The sequence below is a fragment of the Lactuca saligna genome, chromosome 2 (genome assembly GCF_052625555.1).
Source record: "Lactuca saligna cultivar CGN05327 chromosome 2, ASM5262555v1, whole genome shotgun sequence".
Taxonomy (NCBI): Eukaryota; Viridiplantae; Streptophyta; class Magnoliopsida; order Asterales; family Asteraceae; genus Lactuca; species Lactuca saligna.
Window position 1 is genome coordinate 165,194,773 of NC_136418.1, and position 21,572 is coordinate 165,216,344.

The 21,572-nt window shown below is 34.0% G+C and overlaps 4 protein-coding genes across 4 annotated transcripts; 1 reads left to right on the plus strand and 3 right to left on the minus strand.

Annotated features, from left to right (window-relative positions):
* The first annotated feature begins 41 nt into the window (after positions 1–41).
* LOC145032575 (uncharacterized) lies at positions 42–1,605 on the plus strand. Its single transcript, XM_078981434.1, has 5 exons — positions 42–159; positions 541–767; positions 857–929; positions 1,009–1,177; positions 1,244–1,605. Exons 2-5 carry the CDS (start codon positions 602–604, stop codon positions 1,349–1,351), a joined length of 516 nt encoding a protein of 171 aa, XP_078837560.1. The 5' UTR covers positions 42–159; positions 541–601; the 3' UTR covers positions 1,352–1,605.
* A 1,331-nt stretch (positions 1,606–2,936) lies between these two features.
* On the minus strand, positions 2,937–5,243 carry LOC145032576 (gamma-tocopherol methyltransferase, chloroplastic-like). The gene is made up of 6 exons (XM_078981436.1): positions 4,799–5,243; positions 3,952–4,121; positions 3,716–3,820; positions 3,438–3,641; positions 3,253–3,355; positions 2,937–3,153 (listed from the first exon to the last, which is right to left on the minus strand). Exons 1-6 carry the CDS (start codon positions 5,136–5,138, stop codon positions 3,050–3,052), a joined length of 1,026 nt encoding a protein of 341 aa, XP_078837562.1. The 5' UTR covers positions 5,139–5,243; the 3' UTR covers positions 2,937–3,049.
* A 5,745-nt stretch (positions 5,244–10,988) lies between these two features.
* Positions 10,989–12,258, minus strand: LOC145032577 (small ribosomal subunit protein eS25). Its single transcript, XM_078981437.1, has 4 exons — positions 12,121–12,258; positions 11,954–12,028; positions 11,422–11,556; positions 10,989–11,234 (listed from the first exon to the last, which is right to left on the minus strand). The coding sequence occupies exons 1-4, from the start codon at positions 12,121–12,123 to the stop codon at positions 11,121–11,123; spliced, it is 327 nt and encodes a 108-aa protein (XP_078837563.1). The 5' UTR covers positions 12,124–12,258; the 3' UTR covers positions 10,989–11,120.
* Positions 12,259–14,147: 1,889 nt separating this feature from the next.
* On the minus strand, positions 14,148–16,371 carry LOC145032578 (Polynucleotidyl transferase, ribonuclease H-like superfamily protein). Its single transcript, XM_078981438.1, has 8 exons — positions 16,151–16,371; positions 15,986–16,057; positions 15,414–15,537; positions 15,243–15,330; positions 15,030–15,167; positions 14,854–14,941; positions 14,643–14,763; positions 14,148–14,496 (listed from the first exon to the last, which is right to left on the minus strand). The coding sequence occupies exons 1-8, from the start codon at positions 16,233–16,235 to the stop codon at positions 14,319–14,321; spliced, it is 894 nt and encodes a 297-aa protein (XP_078837564.1). The 5' UTR covers positions 16,236–16,371; the 3' UTR covers positions 14,148–14,318.
* Positions 16,372–21,572: the final 5,201 nt, after the last annotated feature.

Below are 21,572 nucleotides of genomic sequence, written 5' to 3' on the forward strand. Positions count from 1 at the left end.
TACAACTATGAGTAAAGTTGGCGTGGGTTAACTGTAACTTTTGCATAAATCAAATTAGGAAAAAAGCAAACACAAAAAGCCAAATTCGTCAGGCACAGACACAGCAAGGGCGCAACTCCCCCACCACCGCTCCCGGCCGGTTGCTCCTCCGCTCACCAAGTACGTATTCGCTCAACTTTCTCCATGTATTCATCACAAATTTCCTGTCAACTAATCAATTATCACACAGACACATGCGCTCAGGGGTTATTCGCAAGTTCTAATTTTGTTGAATGCCATATGTATTTCTTGATTTGATTGTGATGAAAAAAAGCTCATCTCAGATTAATCACATTGTGTGTTTTGCTTTACTGTCTATATTAATAAACAAGTTTGATTATGTCAGTTTTTGTATGTCAAAGGTACTACTTGGAAGCTCTTTTTTCTTTATATCGGTCAATTGTTTGAACTGCTAGTGTTTGTATATGAAGAAGGATAAACAAGAGCTGTAGTGCTTGTTTGTTAATTAATGTCTATATTGATTGTTTTTTGTGGTTGCAGAATGCAGATGGATTTTGCTTGATGGTGATCTTGATTCTTGATTTGTGTTTTAATTAGAAAAATGGTAACTCCAAGTTTTGTGTGGAATGTGTGCAAATCGTCGTTGACATTTGGGTTAATAGGTCTCACCATATCAGACCGTGTTGCTAGTATTGTCCCTGTAAGGGGATACTCTATGTCACCCACATTCAATCCTGACAAGACCAATTATTTGGGATTGTTTACTGGTAGGTTTCTAATTAATTTAGAGAAAACCTACACAGTTTGGTTGTGCTAGTTTGATTGACTGAGTTAATTAATGGTTTTTTCTCTGCAGATGATCATGTCTTGGTGGAGAAACGTTGCCTCACGGATTACAAGTTCTCACATGGTGATGTTGTAGTTTTCTGGTATAGTAACAACTTATTTTTTACTTCCATTACTGTCTTATATATAAAGTTCTGATGGAGAGATGAGATGTTTTTGCAGCTCACCAAGTAGTTACAAGGAGAAACACATGATAAAACGTATAACTGGCATGCCAGGTGACTGGATCGGTCTTCCATATTCATATGATGCTGTCAAGGTTCCAGAAGGCCATTGTTGGGTTGAAGGAGACAATCCCACCAACAGCCTGGACTCCAGATCATTTGGCCCTGTATGTACTTGTTATGCCCTAAACATGAAAACTAAAATGTTACTAAATATTGAATTTTGTTTACAGATTCCACTGGGGTTAATTCGTGGAAGGGTTACACACATTCTCTGGCCACCTCAAAGAGTCGGGAAAATTGATCACACAAGCTTTCCTCAAGGTGGATTTGCCTTCTAAGCTCAGTATTCATCGTACTTAATGAGTGACTATGTGTAGCATAGTGAGATTCGTGTTTTTTTTTCAAGCACAAACTTCTAACCACAGTTTTCATTTCCGGAGGTGATTTTTCCAATTATGAAATTGATTCGCAACACCCTTGCAACTATTATACAAGTCAGTGAAACTTATATTTTATGTGTGAAAGAATCGCCTCCCTTTTATAAACATTTGAATATATTTTCAGTGATAAGTATTGATTCATTTTATTTTTATGCATAGCCTTCCTTACAACTTACAAATGTCAATACTCATATCAAGATGTTCTTTGTTAATGTGACTGTAACTTAATGATATATTAGTAAGTGAATATTACTATTAATAATACTTATTTTGCCATTAAACCATGTCTTGTGTCGTTTCTCCAATACGATGGATGCAATGTACACGTTTGTATCAAATTATAATTTCCTTAAATTAATTAAGATTGAACAAAATGATAGAATGGACATGATTACTAAAGTATAGCTATATTATTGATAAAGTAATTTAACTTCTGGTATGACTTGAATATAATGTTTGGTATATGGAAAGAACGTCAGCTAATCTTCCAGTAATTAACATTTTTTCTCTAGAGGACAATAAAAACTTATATTTGACAATTCTTCCTGGATAACCTTCCAGTAATTACCATTTTTCCCGGAAAAACCTAATTTTTTTTAAAAAAGACTTATATTTGACAAAAAAAAAAATAAAAAAAAAAATTAACCAACTTTTTCTTTCTGCCTTATAATTTGTTTGTTCTTATTTATGATATTGTTTAAAGTGTTCCTAGTGGTTTTAAGAACATTAAAATCTGAAGGAGACATTAGATTGTTTTCGGGACAAAAAGAAAAATGATGTTTATAATTTTTGTTGACAAAATACATATAAAAATTAAGAAATTAAATATTCTTCTACTTATATTCTTACCCCATGGCCACTATGTCCCAGTAGCCCAACAAATGGAAGGTGTACGTTTGGAGAAAACACAAGAATAGCCTCGTGTAAGGTGAGAGGGAATGAATAATATTTAGTTTGAAAGATAGCATGGAGGATCATTCTGTTTTTCATCTTCATTTTTATTATTTTGAATTGCGAATTTCGTCTTAGAACATGAGCACCAATTGTTTTATCATTTGGAAATTCTTGTTTGATGTTTGAGATTGCCTCTTATAAACTGTACTAAACTCCTCATTTGTCGGGTGACATTTAATTGTTACTTCAGATATTCAAATCCAATGTTTTCCACATAATAATAATAAAAAAAATAAAATAAAAAACTTATACTATAATTTTCTTACCTTCTACTTCCACAAGTAGTTAATGGTATTTTATAGTTTCCATAGACATAGCTATCATTTCCAAAAATATTCGTTTTAAAGGACCCCGAAAACCATCAACTTCAAACTTTAGTTTGGTGAATACCACTGGTTTTAAATTGCGTGTACTACTACTGTCTAGCTCATATGCCCAAAACAGAATCAACAAAACTTGTCAATAAGTTTCACCTTTTTCGAACAGAAAAAAAAGGAAGTGAAGAACGTACACGTCTCACCCATCTCTGTAAAGATATAATTCTACTTTGTTTCATTCAAGATTCTCTTTTGTATTTCATGTGTTATCTTATTCTCAGTTACCAATGTGGCACAAACAGTAGGAGTCTAGGAATACATATACTTATTCAGGCTTTCTACATGTAATAATCGAGAATTTAATCACACCCTTGTTGAATCCTTCAATCATCAACGGCATCACTAATGCCCCTCTTATAGTCTTCCATCCTACTCAAATCAGTTCCAATATTCATTTCTCTCATCACCAAATACCAACAGTATAAAGGGTAAAAAAAAAAAAAAAAAAAGTAAAAGCCAATTAATTACCACTTTGTAGCAATGAAGTTAGACCTTCCCATGTCAATGCAGACTTTATCACAGCTGGCCAAAATGGGGCAACATTCTCCGACCAGTCAGCTGATTTTATATCCTGCCAATACTCAAAAATATTATATGAATTTTCAATTTTGATCCAAAAACCATGTATTGGAAAACTGTATATATATTTTTACCTGAAGTGAAAGGGATTCCAATAAGTTTACATAATCACAAGTAGAACACCAAGCAGGAAGATAAAATGCATCACAAATCTTGTCCAGAAGCCTTTTTTCCTCTGGTCGTAGGGATTCTTCACTAGGGGAAAGATCCCTGTGGCACCATGTCACTATAATTATGGTGCCACCTGGCGCAGCTACACGAGCCAGCTCACTAACAAACTGTCAGCATAAAGAGATTCAGAACACAACAAAACGCATGGGACTCCAAATATATGGGGTGAAGTCAACAGAACCTTTAGTTTGTCAGGCATATGCTCTCCACTCTCCATTGACCAAACCAGGTCAAACTTTCCATCAGGAAACGGCTGGTTTAAAGCATCTGCAACTTCAAATGAGACCTGTTTATTGTTCATAGATTGTCAACTGTCAACTTGAGTTCATATGATAGAATATGTATATATGTAGGAATAAGATGTGGGGTAGTTTGTTTGTTGAACTTTTTTTTTTTTTAAAGTGTAAAAATTGATACCTTGTTGGCCAATCCTTGGGAAGCAGCAAGATCATTGGCTCTCTTGGCTTGTACAGGGCTGAGGGTGATGCCATAACATTCTGCCTCGTATTTTCTTGATATGTACCTTGAGCTACCTCCAATGCCACATCCAACATCAACTATGCTCCTAGGTTTCTTTTGGGAGTCCTCTATAAGAAAAATTGTTCATCATGTTTGGTGAAAATTGAAAACATATAGATATATAGCTTCGAGGGAAATACCAATTGATCATATTGATATATGACATTAGCATGATCCTTTACTTGAAATCTTTCAATTGGATTCTTTGAAAAGATGTTGATGAACTAATTACCAAGGGCATGAACACATTCGATGTAAACAAACTTCATATAAGAAAGAAGCTTTGATATAAGAAAAGAAGGGGGAGTCTGAGGTAGAATAACAAGGCCGGTAACAATGAGAAAGAAACTGATAATCTCAAAAAATAAGTTGGACATTCATTTCATTCATGGATGGTCTGAGTGCCATTAAATTGAATTAAAAGAGTACGTATTGGAAATTAACATTGATAAGCTGCATCAAAAAGTCTAAATATGCGTGTATTTTGAATTGAATCGAATTAAAGAGTACAAACTAAGAACGGATTCGAATTTCGAGGATGCTAGGATTGAAATGAAAGATGCAGTGGGAAATCAAAACTAATTCAAAACGAGAGCTTAGTCGACATGCTGCACTCAATCACGCATGGCTTATACTAGGAACTGTGCTATTGAGCCTGGCGTTTTACATGCAACTCGTCGACTAACTGGTGAAAGTGCGAGATACCATGATTTAATAAAGAAAAAAAAAAAGGTATGATAAATACCAGGAACAGAGGCGAATTGGAGTGCTTGTTCAATCATACGGATCTGAGCAGATCGGTGGTCGGAGATCTGTACGACGGCGTCGGGGTCGTAGAAGCCGTGATGCATGTGTTCTCCCCATATATTCTCCCAAACTCCTGATGATTCGTCGTAGAACTCCGCTATTCCTTTCTTCAACCGCTGGTCATCCGCCGTCGCAACTGCCATTCCACCCTTGGCACTAATAGCTCCTCCTCTAAGCCGCTGACACGACTGCTGTTTACTCGCGCTGAAGAGACTCGATTGGCGCGTGACGGCGTTGGTAAGGAGAGCCGATGTGCACGCGCCGTACAACGCTCTCATTCTGTAGATTCTATCTGAAACCCGTCGTCCGTACAACCACGTAGCAGAAGGCGGGGTTGTAGTTGGGCATGGCTTGGGCTTTTACTCGTGGGAAAATACTCTCCGCTTCATGTGAGATACGTGGCCATCAATTTGTACACCAAAAAACAACATTTACATGTGAAAAGTATTATTATTTATTTATTTTGTTTGAAATAACTTGATTGATGAAAACGGGAGTTCCAGTAGTAAATTGTGTTTATTTAAATAAGTTTTATATAAATAGATAAATCTCTAAAAAAATCTCTAAACTTTGGTATGAAGTGATACATTGTTGCATAATTTAATAACAAAATAAAACATTGTTCCAATATTTCACAAATTTTAATAAAAATGCAATGTACTTCTTTCAAAAATAACTTGTATTTTGTATTATCGGCAAATGTGTTAATATTCATTCGTTTAAAAAACATATTGAACATGAATAGATGTATCAAAATAATCTAATTGGTAAACACCAATACCTATCTGTTGGCGTTGCTTACTTAAAACTTACAATACTATTTTTCATGTAGCTTTGCGAACGAAATAATACCATTAAAAATAAAACTCAAAAAGTATAAAGCATAAATACATTCGACAAAATCCACGTACATTATTTATTAATAATTATTAGTAGACAATAATAAATAATTTGTAAATACAGTTAGGAATAAAAAATATATAACGTCTCACTCGGATTTCCCCTTTAGGCCTTTATGAGCAAAAGTAGAGAGGCAGGATTACGTAGCATTTTTTTGGTTGCTAGTATATAGTCTTTTCAAATTAGGTAAGTGATCTACACTTTGGGTGTGTTTAGTAAAATTAGATGCTAGTAGTTGGGTAATAGCTAAAAATTGTAGTTTTTATGTTTTATATGAATGTCTGTCATGAGCGTCTTTGAGAGTGTGTGGGGTAGACGACCACATAGACCCATGCTATGGAAGGGGTCCGATTTTTACAAACAATTCATCATAGTAGAAAATTATCCAAGGGTATCGTCATCATGACAAAGTCAGTTTACCTTTGATTCTTGTCTATCTAAATCGGAAGTCGCTACGATGCTATGTCTTCACTTGAACCTGCTAAGTTGTTGAGGGTGTGTGTGTTTAATTGTTGATTTATTGATTGTTTCAAAATCAATGCACCATCTCAATTCTAAAATCAAAATCGTAAGTTTCAAAATCCAATAAGATCACTCAATTTCATAATCTCTTTTGGCCTTCAATTTCATATTATTTATTGATTAATTGATTTTTTCAATTTCAAAAATCAGAAACGATTTTCTAAAAAATCCAATGATCATTTGTTGTGTTTTTACTTTAGAATCGATCGACTTCTACCATAGCTTGTGTGTTTGATTGTTTCAGTTTCAAGCAACAGCTACCAAAAAAAAAAGTATGAAAAGAAGTATGATTTTTTGCTTCCAAAACATTAAATGAATTTGATGACAAAGATATTAAGTTTTGTTGTATTTGTCATGGAGCTGCACTTAAGTATAGTGAACGATCAAATATTGACGTTAATGAACTTTATCTAGAGTTAAATCTGGTTGGCGAGTTCTTACCGAGTAAAACCACTAACCTCACTTATGTTTCAAAATATTTGAAAAAGTCAATTGTTTTCTTGATGCAATTGATGCATATAGAGTTTTGTTGATTATTTTAGTGATTGTTGCATCTGTAGAAAGAAGTTTCTTGAAATTGAAGTTGTTAAAGTCTTATTACGGTCCATGATTCCACAAGAAAGACTTAATGATTTGGAAATGATATATATTGAGAATAATATATTTGATAGATATTGAGAATAATATATTAGAGAGTATTATTTTGAAGAGTTGGTGAACAGCTTTGTTTCTAAGAATGTTATGATAGTATTGCGATTAATATAACTATATAAGATTATATTATATATTATCGTACTTTATTTTTCTGACAATTATCAACTTATCATAGTATTAATGAATTTTGTTTATACTAAAAAAATATGTTTAAGAGCCCAATTTTATTTTTCACACATAGCCCCAAAATCAACGAGACGTCTCTGATGTTAGTAAAGTAGCTAAAAGGTTTTAAAACGTGTAAAATTACATAAAATGACAATTATTTAAAAAATGTAAATATGTAAATACATTTTTATAGGCAATTATGTTAAACATTACATTAAATAGTTTTTAAATTTGAAATGTTTTGCTTAAATTAAAAGCTAAAAGTATTACATACCAATAAGCTTAATTTGATGCATTTATAAGATCATCTTGAAGGTGCTAGCCGAAAGGTTGAAGTTAGTTATCGATTTTGTCATTAACCCAACCCAAACAACCTTTATAAAAATTCGAAATATACTAGACAGACCATTGATTGTTAATGAAGTCATATCATGGGCTAAAAAAACTAAAATCAAGGTCTTCCTTTTGAAAGCCGACTTTGAAATGATATTTGATTGTGTGAATTGGAAGTACCTGGATGCTATTATGTCACATATGAATTTTGGGTTAAAGTGGCGAAACCGAATCTCTCATCAACCAAAGCCTGAATAATGGTTAACGGATTTGCAACTAAAGAATTTGCTTTAGAAAGGGGAATTAGACAAGGGGACTCACTCTCACTATTTTTATTCATCCTAGGTGTTGAATGACTCAATATAGCAATGGAAGAAGCCTTGAGCCAAAACATTTTTAAAGACATTCCTCTCCCAAATAACGATCCAATCCTAACACACATCCAATATGCAAACGACATGGTCTTTCTCAGTGAGCGGTCGACGCAAAATGCTAAGAATCTTATCAGAATCCTACGGTGTTATGAGCTCGTTTCGGGCCTGTTAGCTAGGAACATTCATTGTTCTATTGGCAACCTGCCATTTGTCTACTTAGGTCTTCCCGTAGGCACCATAACATCTCACTAGAGCAGCTTGATATCTAATTTTGAAGCTAAACTATCAAAATGGAAGGCCTCTACACTCTTATTTGGTGGAAGACTAACATTATGCAAATAAGTGCTTAGTAGCCTAGGTACTTTCCTTTTCTCAATCTACAAGGCACCAGCCAAAGTCATTAACTCTTTTGAAAAAATAAGAAGACGCTTCTTTAGGGGTGGATTGACAGGAAAATAAAATATACCATAGTGCTCTCAAGACAAGTAAATGGTGGATTAGATATTGGAAGCCTTAAAGCCTATAACCTCGCATTGCTAAGGAAGTGGTGGTGGTGTTTTAAAGAGAATAAACAAGAACTGTGGAAGAGTGTCATTATAGCAATCTACAAAAGGGACGGGGATTTCAATGCGCCTTCCAGGGTAAAAAGAAAGAGTTGTTGCTGGGGAAACTTTGCAAACCTGCCAATACTTTTCTCATGAAAATATAGACTTCAAAAGCTTGTTTACAGAATCACAAACAGCTGAACATAGCAAATGGTCTTGGAACTTGGAACCATCAGGGATATACTAGTCTCTTCCCTAAGAAATTTCATCGATAACTCCATCTTACCTAGATCAAGGATAGAATGGGACTGGAATAATCTTGTCCCTAAAAAGGTCAATATTTTTTCTCGAAGAGTAGCACATGGTACAATCCCAACAAGAGTAAACCGTTTAAAAAGAGGCATTGGTAATAACCATTTATGTGTACTGTGCAGCCAAGAACTAGAAACGGAAGAACATCTTTTTCTAAGCTGTAAAACCTCTTGTGAGGTCTGGAATAATCTTAAAACATGGTGGCGGCTACTCTCGGACTACATCATATCACTGCCCAGCTTGTTATTCTGGAAGAACGAGCGGTATCTAACATTGCAGCCCAACTTCAATCAGCCATAATGCTAGTATATATTTGGGTAATCTGGAATCACAGAAATCAGAAAGCTCATTCGGATAGCATATCCTCTCATAAAGGTTTGGCAAACGACATCCAATCTATATCCCATCTATTAACTCTAGACTAAGGAATAAGTCAATTGGGTGGATGGATCATGGAATGTTGTTCCGACCCATCAACACGTGTTTTCGGCTATAAGCATCTTGTCTCAATGGAAGTTTCTAAGGTTTGGGGCAATAGGGGGAGGGTGGGAAACTTTAAATAGCTTGGTGTCTTGGTGTGTGCTTGCAGCAGTCTTGCATGTGTTTCGTGTGTGTATCAATTCATAAGGGTAGACATTATTTAGGATTTAGACCGCTTGATGTAGCACTTCTTTCGTGTTTATTTGAATGGTCTCGTGTAGTTTGAGTTGGTTTTTGTAAAACTTTTTGCAGGGCCCTCAAGACATACACATGAAGTTGTATCAATTTACAACGTATTAACCTCTACAAGATGCAGGGATAACCATCCACGTGTCTCTGGTATTTTACCCCATAGTTGGCTATTCTCAGTGAAGCACTCATTGTGATATCAAAAGTCTCAAAGCAATCCGGAGAGTTTAAAAAACAGTTGGATGGTCAACATGGTGAAGTCAAAGTTAATCAAGTTCTGTGGTTGCAGATTGATGCCCTTAGGAAATATGGGTAGTTATTCCCCTATAGCAAAATGGCTGCCCTTAGAAATTTTTTAGAACTCTCAGATGGTACCCGTTGAAAGTTATTCGTGATGGAAGGGATATTAGTCGATCCTGTCTGCCATTAGCAGTTCATTATCTTAGCTAGATGTCAATGTGGAATCAAGACATATCAACAAAGTTGCAGCAAGTTAATAATCCGGTGTGATCTCAATTACTATGTTTCGTGGTTCTAGTGTCGACTCAGTGATTTGGTGCACTGTTCTCGATTGAACTTCATGATCTAAGACTCCGGTGCTACTATTATAAGTTAGATCGTAGAATTTTCTCTATTTTGTATTATGTTTTTTTTGGTTCTATGTTCTACCATAGCATTTTCAAACTCTGCGCTGGTTTTTTATATTACTAATGTTAATTTTACCGTTAAAAAAAATATAGTACTCTATTTTGGTGTGTGCTTGCGCTGGTTTTTTATATTACTAATGTTAATTTTCCAACTCTGCGCTGGTTTTTGTATAAATCAAACGTTTTATTAAAAATAAAAGTTCCAATTACCTCATTGCCATACACAACCTTTGATATTTTGCTATAATTTTAAAACGGTTAATTCGCATCGCATGTATTACTACCTTTAAATTTACACATTTCTATTACATGTCGCCTAAGATGGGAACTAATAACAAGAATAAAAGATAATTATACTACTTTTACAAGTAATCATAAAATTGACCAAAAATAGATGCGTATATCTAAAATTATTGTTTTTTAATATTTGTCACACACGATAATCTATTATGCTTTAAAAAAAAAAATTGCAAAATTGCTTCGTTGTAATTATATTTTGTGATGTTTAGTTTTAAAGGATGAGACCTACACACTTATATGTTTTTGTCTAAAATGTACCTTTTTTTTGGTATTGTAGGAACGTGAACTTCAAATGTTTGGCTTTACAGGGGCATAAGCCTTAAATTTTTTGTGTTTAAGTGGTACTATATGATAATGTGAAGGAGCAAGCCGGTATCATTGCTTAATCAATAGAACATATCCTCTTTATGCTCAAACCCTCTCCATTGAAGTTTTTGCTTCTAATCCGAATATCAACAAAAAATGATATGGAAACATTCAAGTGATTCGTTTAATCTCTACATGGAATTTGTTGATACCGACTTAAAAATAACAGGAATTTTTTTTTTTGGAATGAAGCTATTGAAATCACCCATCCAAAACATTCTGGATTCTGTGGAGTTATCATCAAACAAAATCCACAGTAGTAATTGTTCAATATAAGCTTCTCTCAATCGTGGTCAGCACAAATGCACATTTGGATCTCACAATATGGCATTTGGACATTTTAAAATGAAAAAAGCATGGCATAAAAGGTACTTAATCTTACAAAAAACAAGAATCTAAAGGCAGAAAAATGACAAAAAACATGCCTTGACTTGACATTATCTCAGAAAAACTAGTAGTCCTTTCATCTCTCAAGTATTAGTGGCCCTGGTGTAGATTTGCTGACTAGCATGTGCAGAAACCATCCTAATTGCACCTCTTGCCATCAAATCCTTGATTGCCTTTCTTGCCAATGATCCATTGATCTAAACAGAAAAAAAAATTACAATCAACATCAGATGACTTTCTAGCATGTTTGAACCAGTTCAAGTTTTTTCTCACTTCAAAGTTTTGAGCAAAAGGTTTGTTTATTATGGAACTATGTGAGTATAAATTTAATGAAGAAGATACTACATTGCATAGAAGATTTTAAGGATAGAATGGTAAATGTACCCTTAATCTGTCTGATAAGATGGAAGGAGTGATAAGCTTGAACTTTGGAGCTTCAGAAAGAAGCTTGTCATATGTTGCCTTATCAAAAAGCACCATGTTGTTCACCTTCTCCTTTTGCTTTCCCTTGCTCCACTTCTGAAAACCATTTCACAAACAATCTTAAAAATCTACTTGACATTTAAAAGACAACACAATTTTCCAAGACTTTGTCATGTGTCTAAATACTGCTCAATTAACAACAATCTTAGAAGTTGTAGAACTGAAAACGATCTTCCCATGAACTGTGCATTTGTAAAAAACCAGGGTTAACATCAAAAATCAAAGTATGTTACTTTATGTTGAGGCAGAGTTGATTTCAGACTACAGCGCATGATTAATTTTATACCAGATAATATGTACGATTAAAAATCTAAAACCACGATCTAAAAGTGAAAATACAGTAAAGAATAAGAAAATGCATAACGAAGCTGACTATCATATATCGAAAACATAAACGTCGATGAAAATCAGTGATCTTAAATCAAAAATTGACCTTCTTTTTCTGCTTTCCACCGCCAGACTTGGCCGGTTTAGACGACGGCGGGGGGGCCTTTTCCTTCTTGGGAGCCTAAAATCAGCATTGGATGAAATTGTTAAACTCTTGTGAAAATAGAATGACGACGAATCATAGACAACAGAGTTAGATGAGGGTTAACTTACCATGAAATCTGATGATCTGTAGCTCTCCTAGAGTTTCGATGTTCAGAAAATAAAGAAGCTGCGCTCAAGCATATTGTTTCTATGTTTATTTATAGCTAGGGTTTTGAAGGCCTTGGATAACTTTGCGGGCTGTCATATCGGCTCGGGTTACATTTTATTTTGTATGTTTTGTTATAAAAGAAAAAAGATGTTTTTGGGTCAAAATTTGTTTTCCGAGTAAACTATACTTTTTGTTCTTGGCGTAGTTATATCTTATGTTTTTTAACATGGTCCAAAATAAATCTTCTAATTTTTTTTGTCCCTTTTTTTTATTCCATGACTTCTAAGTTTCTGAATTAGACTTCATTTTAACGTTAATCCCACATAAAATAAATATTTTGTTCTTTATTTTCTTTTCTTTCCTCAAAACTCTAAAAATAAAACCCAAATAATCTTCTTCATGAAACATAAGTTAGGAAGCCAAATAAAAAACTTTTTTTTTGATAGCTAAAATTGGATATATGATCTCAAATAATATATTTGAATGCTTAAAAATAAATCAACATGATTTTCTCAAGATTATTATAATTAGTGTTCAAAAAAAAAAAAAAAAGTTTTGCAGGTTATACTTAATACTTTGAAGGGTTACAAAAAGGGAAGATGTGACCTGTGAGGATTTGTGGGTTAAAATTTATACGTGTCATAATTACGGGTAATGGTAGTTTGGTGCTTTAAAAATAATGTTGAAGTCTTAATTACCAGTTGAAATGTTAGTTGATAAAAAATAACATTTGTTGAAACCATATGATAAGTTAACTAAAATATGAAAATTATATAAAAGAACATGCAAAATATTTAGTTTTTTTAAGTAATAAAGGGTATATTCAATAGGAGAAAAAAAAATTCTCCATAAACTTGTTGAAATGCTACTCTGAGTAACTTTCTAAAATACTAATTTATAAACTATTTTTTTATATGTCAAACATGACAACCTAATAACGTTCAAAAAATAAATAACTTATTATGTAAATGTGGTGTGCAAAACATAGCATTTGAAGCTTAAAATTAACCATGTTGTAATCGCAGGCCTTTTGGGTAAGGGACTACATGTTTGGGGTGCTTTGAGTACAAATCTAAAACTAAAGGATATTCTCACAAAAAACACTTGGAAATACCATTACGTGGGTAATTCAAGTATAATTGTACAATATTGATTGCTAGTTCGGGTTTCAATGTATCTACTAAATCTAATGCTGATGTAGATTAAGAATGTGGCAATACAAGAATGTTGATCATGATTATATTAATATTGTGTGTATTATAAAGTTTATACTCTAATGGGAAAAGGAGCACACTACATGCATTCTCTAGGCAACTAACAATTACCCTATGATCATTAGTTGTAACTTGCTCAATAGTCAATACAATGTAATAAGAAAACATAACAGCTTTCCAATATATCGAGGTGGGTTTCATGCCCTTGATTTATTAAAGAACAATTGCATATGTTGTTTCCTGTTAGACAAGTGTCCAATATTGTTAGAGTAATTTGTTGGAATTCATTAAAAAAACAATTGTGCATGTTGTTTCCTGTTAGACAAGCGTCCGATATTGTCAGATGAATTTCTTTCAAGGAAAACATGTGTTACATGTACCTAAATGTACATGCTCTCAACATATGATTCACATTCGGATCTTATTGTTCGATTGTATTTTTCATGTTTCTGGGTTGCATCATTTGGGTCCAGCTTTACATGAATCAGTTTACACTTCCAACAGTTTATCCTTTTGAGGTTTGACCCCCAAATCATGATAGGGACTTACAATTGCCTCATAAGAAGCATAAAACAAATGAGGTAATTTGGTGGAATTCACACAACATGCTTATGTCACGTGCAACCCCATGTTTAAGCTCGTTTCATTAGCTGTATCTAGAGTACAAGTTCTTCAATGCAAAAGCACTAGCCCTCTAAAACTAACTATTACCTTTATATCCCATTTTTGTCACGCATTTACAGTTTCAGAACACAAATCAAGACATAAACACAGATTAAATGACACCATTTTTGAGAGATGACGTTTGAAATGATAAGATCCATATTACACAGCACGTGACAAATCATCATACAATAATATCCACTGTTCTGAATTTGTTTATGTGGTAAAAGAAATTGATAAAGTGAAGTTAAGGAACAATGCATGAAGTTTGTTGTTAGAATTTAGAAACCAGAGACACGTTCGAGTTTGCGTGATTCAAAAAACTTGCAACGACCTTTTCCACTTGATTCAATATCTTCACTTTTCCTCTTCATTCCAGTGAAACCTAAATTACTCAGCTTCATTTGCCGCTTTCCCGATTTACTAGAGGACTCATCTTCATCTTCTTTATCAGCTTCCCTGTAAACACAAATGATTTTTTTATAAGAAAATCGAATAAAACTTGACCCGTATTTGGTAATACTCATATGCTATACGTTTTTTTTAATACAAGGACTAAACTCAAGAATGTTATAATTGGGTAGATTTTTCAAATGAAAACTCACCATAACACTTCAACTCCATCTTTGAGGTAGGAATTACATGTGCCCCAACTGAAACGAACCAATGATGGGAACCCAAAAACAGGATGTTTGTGATGTTCTAACCAATCTTTAGTTGCAGGATCTGAATAGTGTTCATTGTAATAAGAAACGAACTTGTTATTAATAACACTAAAATAAAGAATTCAAAGTAAAGAAACCCAAATTATTTCACCTCCAGGATACCCAGATCCAAACTCCCTATGCATGTTTTCAGCAGTTTCATCAAAGACCCAATTTCTCAATGCTCGATCCCTTGTCACCTGTACAATCAAATGGGTGGATATTGTAAAAGCAATGAGAATTGCATAAGAAGATATAAGATGATTGGTCAATCGGAAATTCATTCACCTTGGCAACTATACTTGCTCCACTAACAACTGGATACAGACTATCAGCTTTCTTTGCAACCACAAATTTAACAGATGGGAATCTTGCAGAGAGCTTAACTGTATACTTTTCAGGATCTCCTACTGTATCAACATAAACCTGTAATTACATTCATTAGTTTTCATGGAATTTACTGAAACTTAAATTCAGGTGTATAGGTTTATTAGTTTATACCTCGGTTAGAAGATAACCCATGTCCAGCACCCTTTTAACAAGGCCCATGGCAGACTCATGTGATATCTCATTGAGGTTGATCTTATTTCTGTTAAAAGAAGCAATCAGGCTCCATTAGAACAGTTATTTAATGGGTACAAGATTCTTTATTGCAGGAAGTTGCGTACTGACTTTTGCAACATTTTAGCAGAAAGCTCTTTAGGATCTATGACATCAACAGCCCAACCAATTGTTTTATCAGTCTTCAAACTTTCAAACAGCTCCTCTCTTTTCTCTTCTTTCAAAGTTTTTGAATCTGCATAAAACAAAGAAGAGGCTCTTCTGAAGGTGAAAATGAAAAGAAAAGAGAGGGTGTATGACAACATCACACAACTTATTGAAGAAAAGAAGCCCTTAATCGTTTAATGTGCTGTATAATCTTTAAGTAACATAGTAGATGTACAAAGGAAATTAGGAATCAGTGAAATAACTCATCTACCATAATGCATTGAGAGGAGAGAGAACGGTTTAATAACAATCTTATTCTGTGAAAAGGTAGCAAAACCATTCATAAACTTGGATGGTTTTTTAGGTTAAAAGAACGAATCAAAGAGGAAATAGGTCCGACACAGCCCACAGGCATTAGTATACACTTTCGATACACCATTTAACAATCATAAGTTCATAACAGTTCAATCAATACAACAACGATATTAGGGTAAATAATTTAGAGGACACAATGGCGATAAAATACGAGTATGAACCTGCAAATTCCAAAGTGGAAAGTGTTTCCTTGTATGAAACCGGACAATAAAGGCATCCATAAACCATCGGTCCTGGAATAAATAATTTACACAGGAAAACTGAAATTAGCAATGAAAAGTCGGGAGCACAGTGAATGATGTTGTCGGAATGAGAAAAAAAAAAACCTAAAACAGGGCCGCGACCAGCTTCGTCGATGCCCATCATGCAAGGCGTTGATGCCCATTCCGGAATTTGAGCTTCCGATTCCATGTCAATGACTTCTACGCAGGCACAAGAGCTCGTCCCCTTGTCTTTACTCCTGCTTGTTCCCGCCTTAAAAGAAAGGTAGGTTCAGAGTTCAGACTATCAGATGGACCAATGGCACCCGATTCGACCCTAATTCGATGGGCTATTTCTTATGCCACACTGGGCCTCAGCTTATCTTCTATCTACATAACAAATGTCAAATAATATAAATATCTTCTACATAACAAATAATGCACTGATATCATATCCTCACCCTGCATTAAAATTTTCTATAGCTCTTTTTCTCAATGTCACGTCGGCCTAGCAAGAGTGCTTTATGAAAATCTAAGACTCCGGTGCTCGCATCCAAAATTATATATTTACTTTATCTTGCTACAAACAATATATCTTTGGATTCGATGTAAAACAAACCGCACCTACCATTACCAACAACCAAACATCCATGAAGGAGGAACTAGAAAGAAGCAGTAACCGGAAAACGTCTATGACGGAGGAACGAAGAAGAAGCACTAACAAGCAAATGTTTATAAAGAAACAATTGGGATTTGGCAGAGAGACTGCGAGGAATGCACACGCGAAGTGTTACTAAGGCCGGTAAATATGTACCATAGAGAACCAACCAACATAACATGTTATCAACCGAGTCAATTAAATTGGTAGCCAACATGTTTGGTAATCAATATATTTGGCCGGTATTACCATGCAAATTAAGTAAACTTGGTATGGTAACTGTACAAAATTTTGAATACCACGGTTGTACCGTACCAACCTATATATATATATATATATATATATATATATATATATATATATATATATATATATATATATATATATATATATATATATATATATATATATATATATATATATATATATATATATATATATGAAGAAATATTAATTATCACATTTTTATGTTTCAGTTAAGAGTATCAAGTTTTGCATTACATATACATTACTCGATTACTTATATATTTCTCAAAACAATAAAACTAAAAACAATTAAGTAACCACTTCATATGCTACTATATCCTTTTTTTATATAGATAATGTTTACAATCAAGGAGATGAGACAGCCGTGTAGTTATTGTATAACAATATGATAGTCGAATACATTTACTTTGCATTGTACATGATAGTTATTTTATTTTATGTGTATAAACACTACTAAACATTGATGATAATTTTTTTGATTAATTGTTTTTTTATTTTGGAAAATTTTCTAACCACTGGGTGATGATTACAATGTTAATTGTGACATCCTAAGGGTGTAAGTGAGACAAGCCAACTCGCGAGAAACTCGCGACCAACTCGAAAAATACTCGAAATCGACTCGATCTTAATCGAGCCGAGTTCGAGCTCGAGCTACTCGAGTACCTTATCGAGCCGAGCTCGAGTACAAAAATACTCAGCTCGTAAGGCTCGCGAGCTTAGTCGAGCTTAGTGTAATTTACATATATGTCATTTCTTTATAATTGTTCATTTATAAGATATATGTAATTTATATATAATTATTCATTTATGACATATAAGGTTGATCTTATATTGATATTCAGTGATTAATAGTGGTTCTTTTTGGTAGTTTGGATATTTACATGTGGAATGTTTAATATTTCTTACTCAATTTAGTGATTTTGATTTTTTTTTTAAATATTAGTCGAGTCGAGCCGAGCCAAGCTCGAGATTGTCGAGTATTTCACGAGCCCGAGCTCGAGCTTAAAATCAAGGCTCGAGTCGAGATCGAGCCGAGTTTCGAGCTCGAGTATTTTAGTCGAGTCGAGTTTCGAGTTTGGTAGTATTCGGCTCGACTCGGCTCGTTTACACCCCTATGACATCCCCAAAATCACGGTCAGAAAAAAACCGGTTTCATTTATGCTTTTAAAATAATTTTAGAGCAAATCCTTTTGATTTAAAAGGGTTGTGGAATTTGTTCCCAAAAACAAATATATGATAAAATAATATTTACCAAAGCGTTTCATAAAGAAATGCATTTTCATTATATAATCAAAACTCGAAATACCATGTTCCGATACATACCAAAAAGCATAAACGACATATTACCAGCCATACAACAGTTATATACATGTACAAGCTTATAAACAAAATAATTTAATGATTCATCCATCTTATGCTCCCGCACCACTACCTGTGATACAAATAAATTGAGTGGGTCAGACTTGAGAGTCTGATGAGCATATAGGGTTTTCAACCCACAATAAATAATTATATTTAATTTCATCAACCAACAATAACCTGATTACCTATTCTCGTTATCCTCACTTTACGTCCCCAAAACAACATCTATTACGAGGGACCTAATCTAGGATTTTCATCGGGATGAACATTACTGCAAAGGGTTTTCTCAGAAATAGATGTCCTAAAGACAACCATGAGGGGGATAGAGTACATCGGTGAACACATCGTTCACAACACCTACATGTTATGAGCCTACTAGTGTTCCACATGACTGTCTAGAAAGATTTTGTGGTCGTCATCCATACTTCGCTAGATGACTAGATTAACAACATCAACATTGAGGCCTCTTATCAGTTTATCACACGAAAACTATTCTCCCAAGTTCTACCCAACATTTTGTAGATAACAATACACATATGCATACATATGCAACTTAAAAACTGATAAGACATTCATTTAATACTAGTTCCAAATATACAAATTCATTCCAAGTAATAGATAATATATATCTATATACACATAGCACGTATTCACTTGGAGATACTTTATATCTATGTGTTAGAAGAAAAGGAATATACACTCACTTGATCAGAAGATGATTGAACAACACTACGGCTCCAAGAGTAGTACTTCTTCGGTAATTTGAAAGATCTTCACACACCGGGTTTATCGCAGGCAGAGCTTCGACTCGGAAACTCTTTTATTCTCGGGATCTTCGGGCTTCGGGACTCGTTTCGGGTCTCGGGATGATACCGGGGCTTCGGGGGTTAAAATAGGGCTTAGAAAGGGTATCGAAGTATGGCGCCACTCTTAGTGATTCAAACGGTCATTTTGTAATTTTCTACAAACTTGTATTAAAAACTTTCGATAAATGGAAGCCCCCTTATACTAAAATCCTAGCTCCGCCCCTGATAATACTCAAATAATACATCTTTATTATTTCAAGACATGTTACAAAGGTTATCCTAGACTATTACATTGCTATTAATGACAAGCCAAAAAACACGGGTGTTACATTGATATAGTTAATAAAGTGTCAAAATCTCCAAATAATAAAAATTAGTTAAAGTTTTTGGTATATACCATTATCAATATGTACCAACTAATTTTTTGGTAGCCAAATAAACTAGTACCAAATATAGTTGGTACGGTACTGATAGTTAAATTTTCCTTCCAACTATAGTTGGTACGATAAGCGATTTGAAGAATAAAAAATTTGTACCATGCCAAAAAAGTGGGTTTTTGTCAGCCCAAGAGTTGATTTGGCCCACCTAAATAACTATTGAAAAATATTTCATAGAAAGTGTTTTTTGTGATAAAACAGTGAATTGCGGTTCTTTTTTCGCGATTTGATGGTCATTTGGTTATATTTTTAAAAAACGGTCATCAACTTTAAAAAATACTTAGTGAATAATTTTTAATTATGGGTCTTTAAAACTATTATTAACTGGTTTTATAGGAAAAAATATTCACTTTTCTACTCTAATAAATGAATGTTTTTTTTTGTCATATGTCACACTCTCAATCAATTTGTCAACTATCATTTTGTGGTTATTTTGAATTAATTTTTTTCTCCACATGTCATTTTATGGGTTTTCTGTTTTAATAAATTTCATATAATACTTTAATGTAATAATTAGAATAAATGTAGTAATAGATAAATATCAATTTCGTTAATAGACTTACATTCTTATTTCAAAATTTCCAAATTAAAGCTCATTAGTTTATTTTGTTTATTTATTGTAACATCCCAAGACCAAGTATAACTTATAAACCCTTGTTTTATTGTAATTGTCAAGTTTGACCCTTTATTTGAGAAAAGGTGGTAGCTGAGTACGCTCAACGTACTCATGTGCGTGATTTGGACGCGGAAGCCACCTAGTACGCTAGGCATACTAGGCTCAAAGTGAAAACCCTAATTGTGGGGTGTGTCCCTATTCAAGGAACTTGATGGCCTCATTTGTAGCCATCATTTCCAACCCTCAACCCTCTCAAAACCCTAATTTTTGTCCCTTGAGCTTGAGTGACCATTTGTGAGCTTCTAAGTGTTCTTATGGTATCCTTGGAGTGAAGAAGGAGCATTGAAGAGAATAGAGTTGGAGTCCAAGCTTTAGATTTGAGCTTTTATGTGGTTGGAGCATCATTACAGGTATAAAGCTCAAAGCTTTCTCATCATTTTTGTTTTGTGTATAATATGGTCCATTTTAGGGTTTTTGGTCCCAAAGCTTGAAGCTTTATGAGCTGTTAAACTCCAGAGCCTAATACTTGTCCCTTTGAGTGTTTTTAATGGAGTGGATTCATAAAAATGGAGTATTGGACGTCAAAACCACCCCATGCATAAGACACGAGCATTAATGGGAGAAAAGAGTGAGATTTTTTGGGATTAGTACTTTCTCAACCATGCAAAGGCTTAAAGTCACGAACTTTATGGAGTATGTGTCACACCCCCGAACCAAACGACGGAAAGGTCTGAGGGCTCACATGACTTAAATTGAAATATCATCACAATGAATATACATGAAAACACAACACAACATCACCATGCATCAATACATTACAACTGACCGTGTTCACATCAAGTACATTGTCTAAATATTACATATCCATAGTGTAAATTGTTTGAAAGTTTTCAAAACATACATCCTAACACACTGGGTATTGTTCTTCAGCTTATCTGTTACCTGAGAATACAAGTTATTTTGAAAACGTCAACATATATAATGTTGGTGAGTTCATAAACAGGTTTGATATGAAAATGTTTTGTATAGTTTGTAAAACCCAGAAATCCAATATTTCCTGAACGGCAATTGTTTATACAAAACGTGAATGATTTCAAAACGTGTATAAATGAGAAGTTTTGCATTATATTTATTGAGAGTACAAGTGAATAATGTTGGTTTCCCCAGAAAACCCGATGTTTTCCGATAAAATAGTATGATCGTTTTGTATTATTGTATCGTCACCACGAATGAATATGATTTCCCATGATTATTTAGATGGTATTGGATCTCTATGTGAGTCGTTATAGCCATGCATAATAATGAATAGTTCGTCTGTCTTGGCATTCTAGCGAACACCATAATTGATCTTAAGATTTTGTCACTCTAGATTGGCCGAGTCTAACTGTAGCGAACAACTTAG

Coding starts and splice junctions, on each gene's coding strand:
- LOC145032575 (XM_078981434.1), top strand. CDS start 602: ATGGTAACTCCAAGTTTTGTGTGGAATGTGTGCAAATCGTCGTTGACA. Junction 768..856: donor TTATTTGGGATTGTTTACTG/GTAGGTTTCTAA, acceptor TTTTCTCTGCAG/ATGATCATGTCTTGGTGGAG. Junction 930..1,008: donor GGTGATGTTGTAGTTTTCTG/GTATAGTAACAA, acceptor ATGTTTTTGCAG/CTCACCAAGTAGTTACAAGG.
- LOC145032576 (XM_078981436.1), bottom strand. CDS start 5,138: ATGAGAGCGTTGTACGGCGCGTGCACATCGGCTCTCCTTACCAACGCC. Junction 3,642..3,715: donor ATATGCCTGACAAACTAAAG/GTTCTGTTGACT, acceptor TTATGCTGACAG/TTTGTTAGTGAGCTGGCTCG. Junction 3,356..3,437: donor TGGAATCCCTTTCACTTCAG/GTAAAAATATAT, acceptor GAGTATTGGCAG/GATATAAAATCAGCTGACTG.
- LOC145032577 (XM_078981437.1), bottom strand. Junction 11,557..11,953: donor GTGGAAAGCAGAAAAAGAAG/GTCAATTTTTGA, acceptor AATGGTTTTCAG/AAGTGGAGCAAGGGAAAGCA. Junction 11,235..11,421: donor TCTTATCAGACAGATTAAGG/GTACATTTACCA, acceptor TTTTCTGTTTAG/ATCAATGGATCATTGGCAAG.
- LOC145032578 (XM_078981438.1), bottom strand. CDS start 16,235: ATGGAATCGGAAGCTCAAATTCCGGAATGGGCATCAACGCCTTGCATG. Junction 14,764..14,853: donor TGGATCTGGGTATCCTGGAG/GTGAAATAATTT, acceptor AACACTATTCAG/ATCCTGCAACTAAAGATTGG. Junction 14,497..14,642: donor GATGGAGTTGAAGTGTTATG/GTGAGTTTTCAT, acceptor TTGTGTTTACAG/GGAAGCTGATAAAGAAGATG.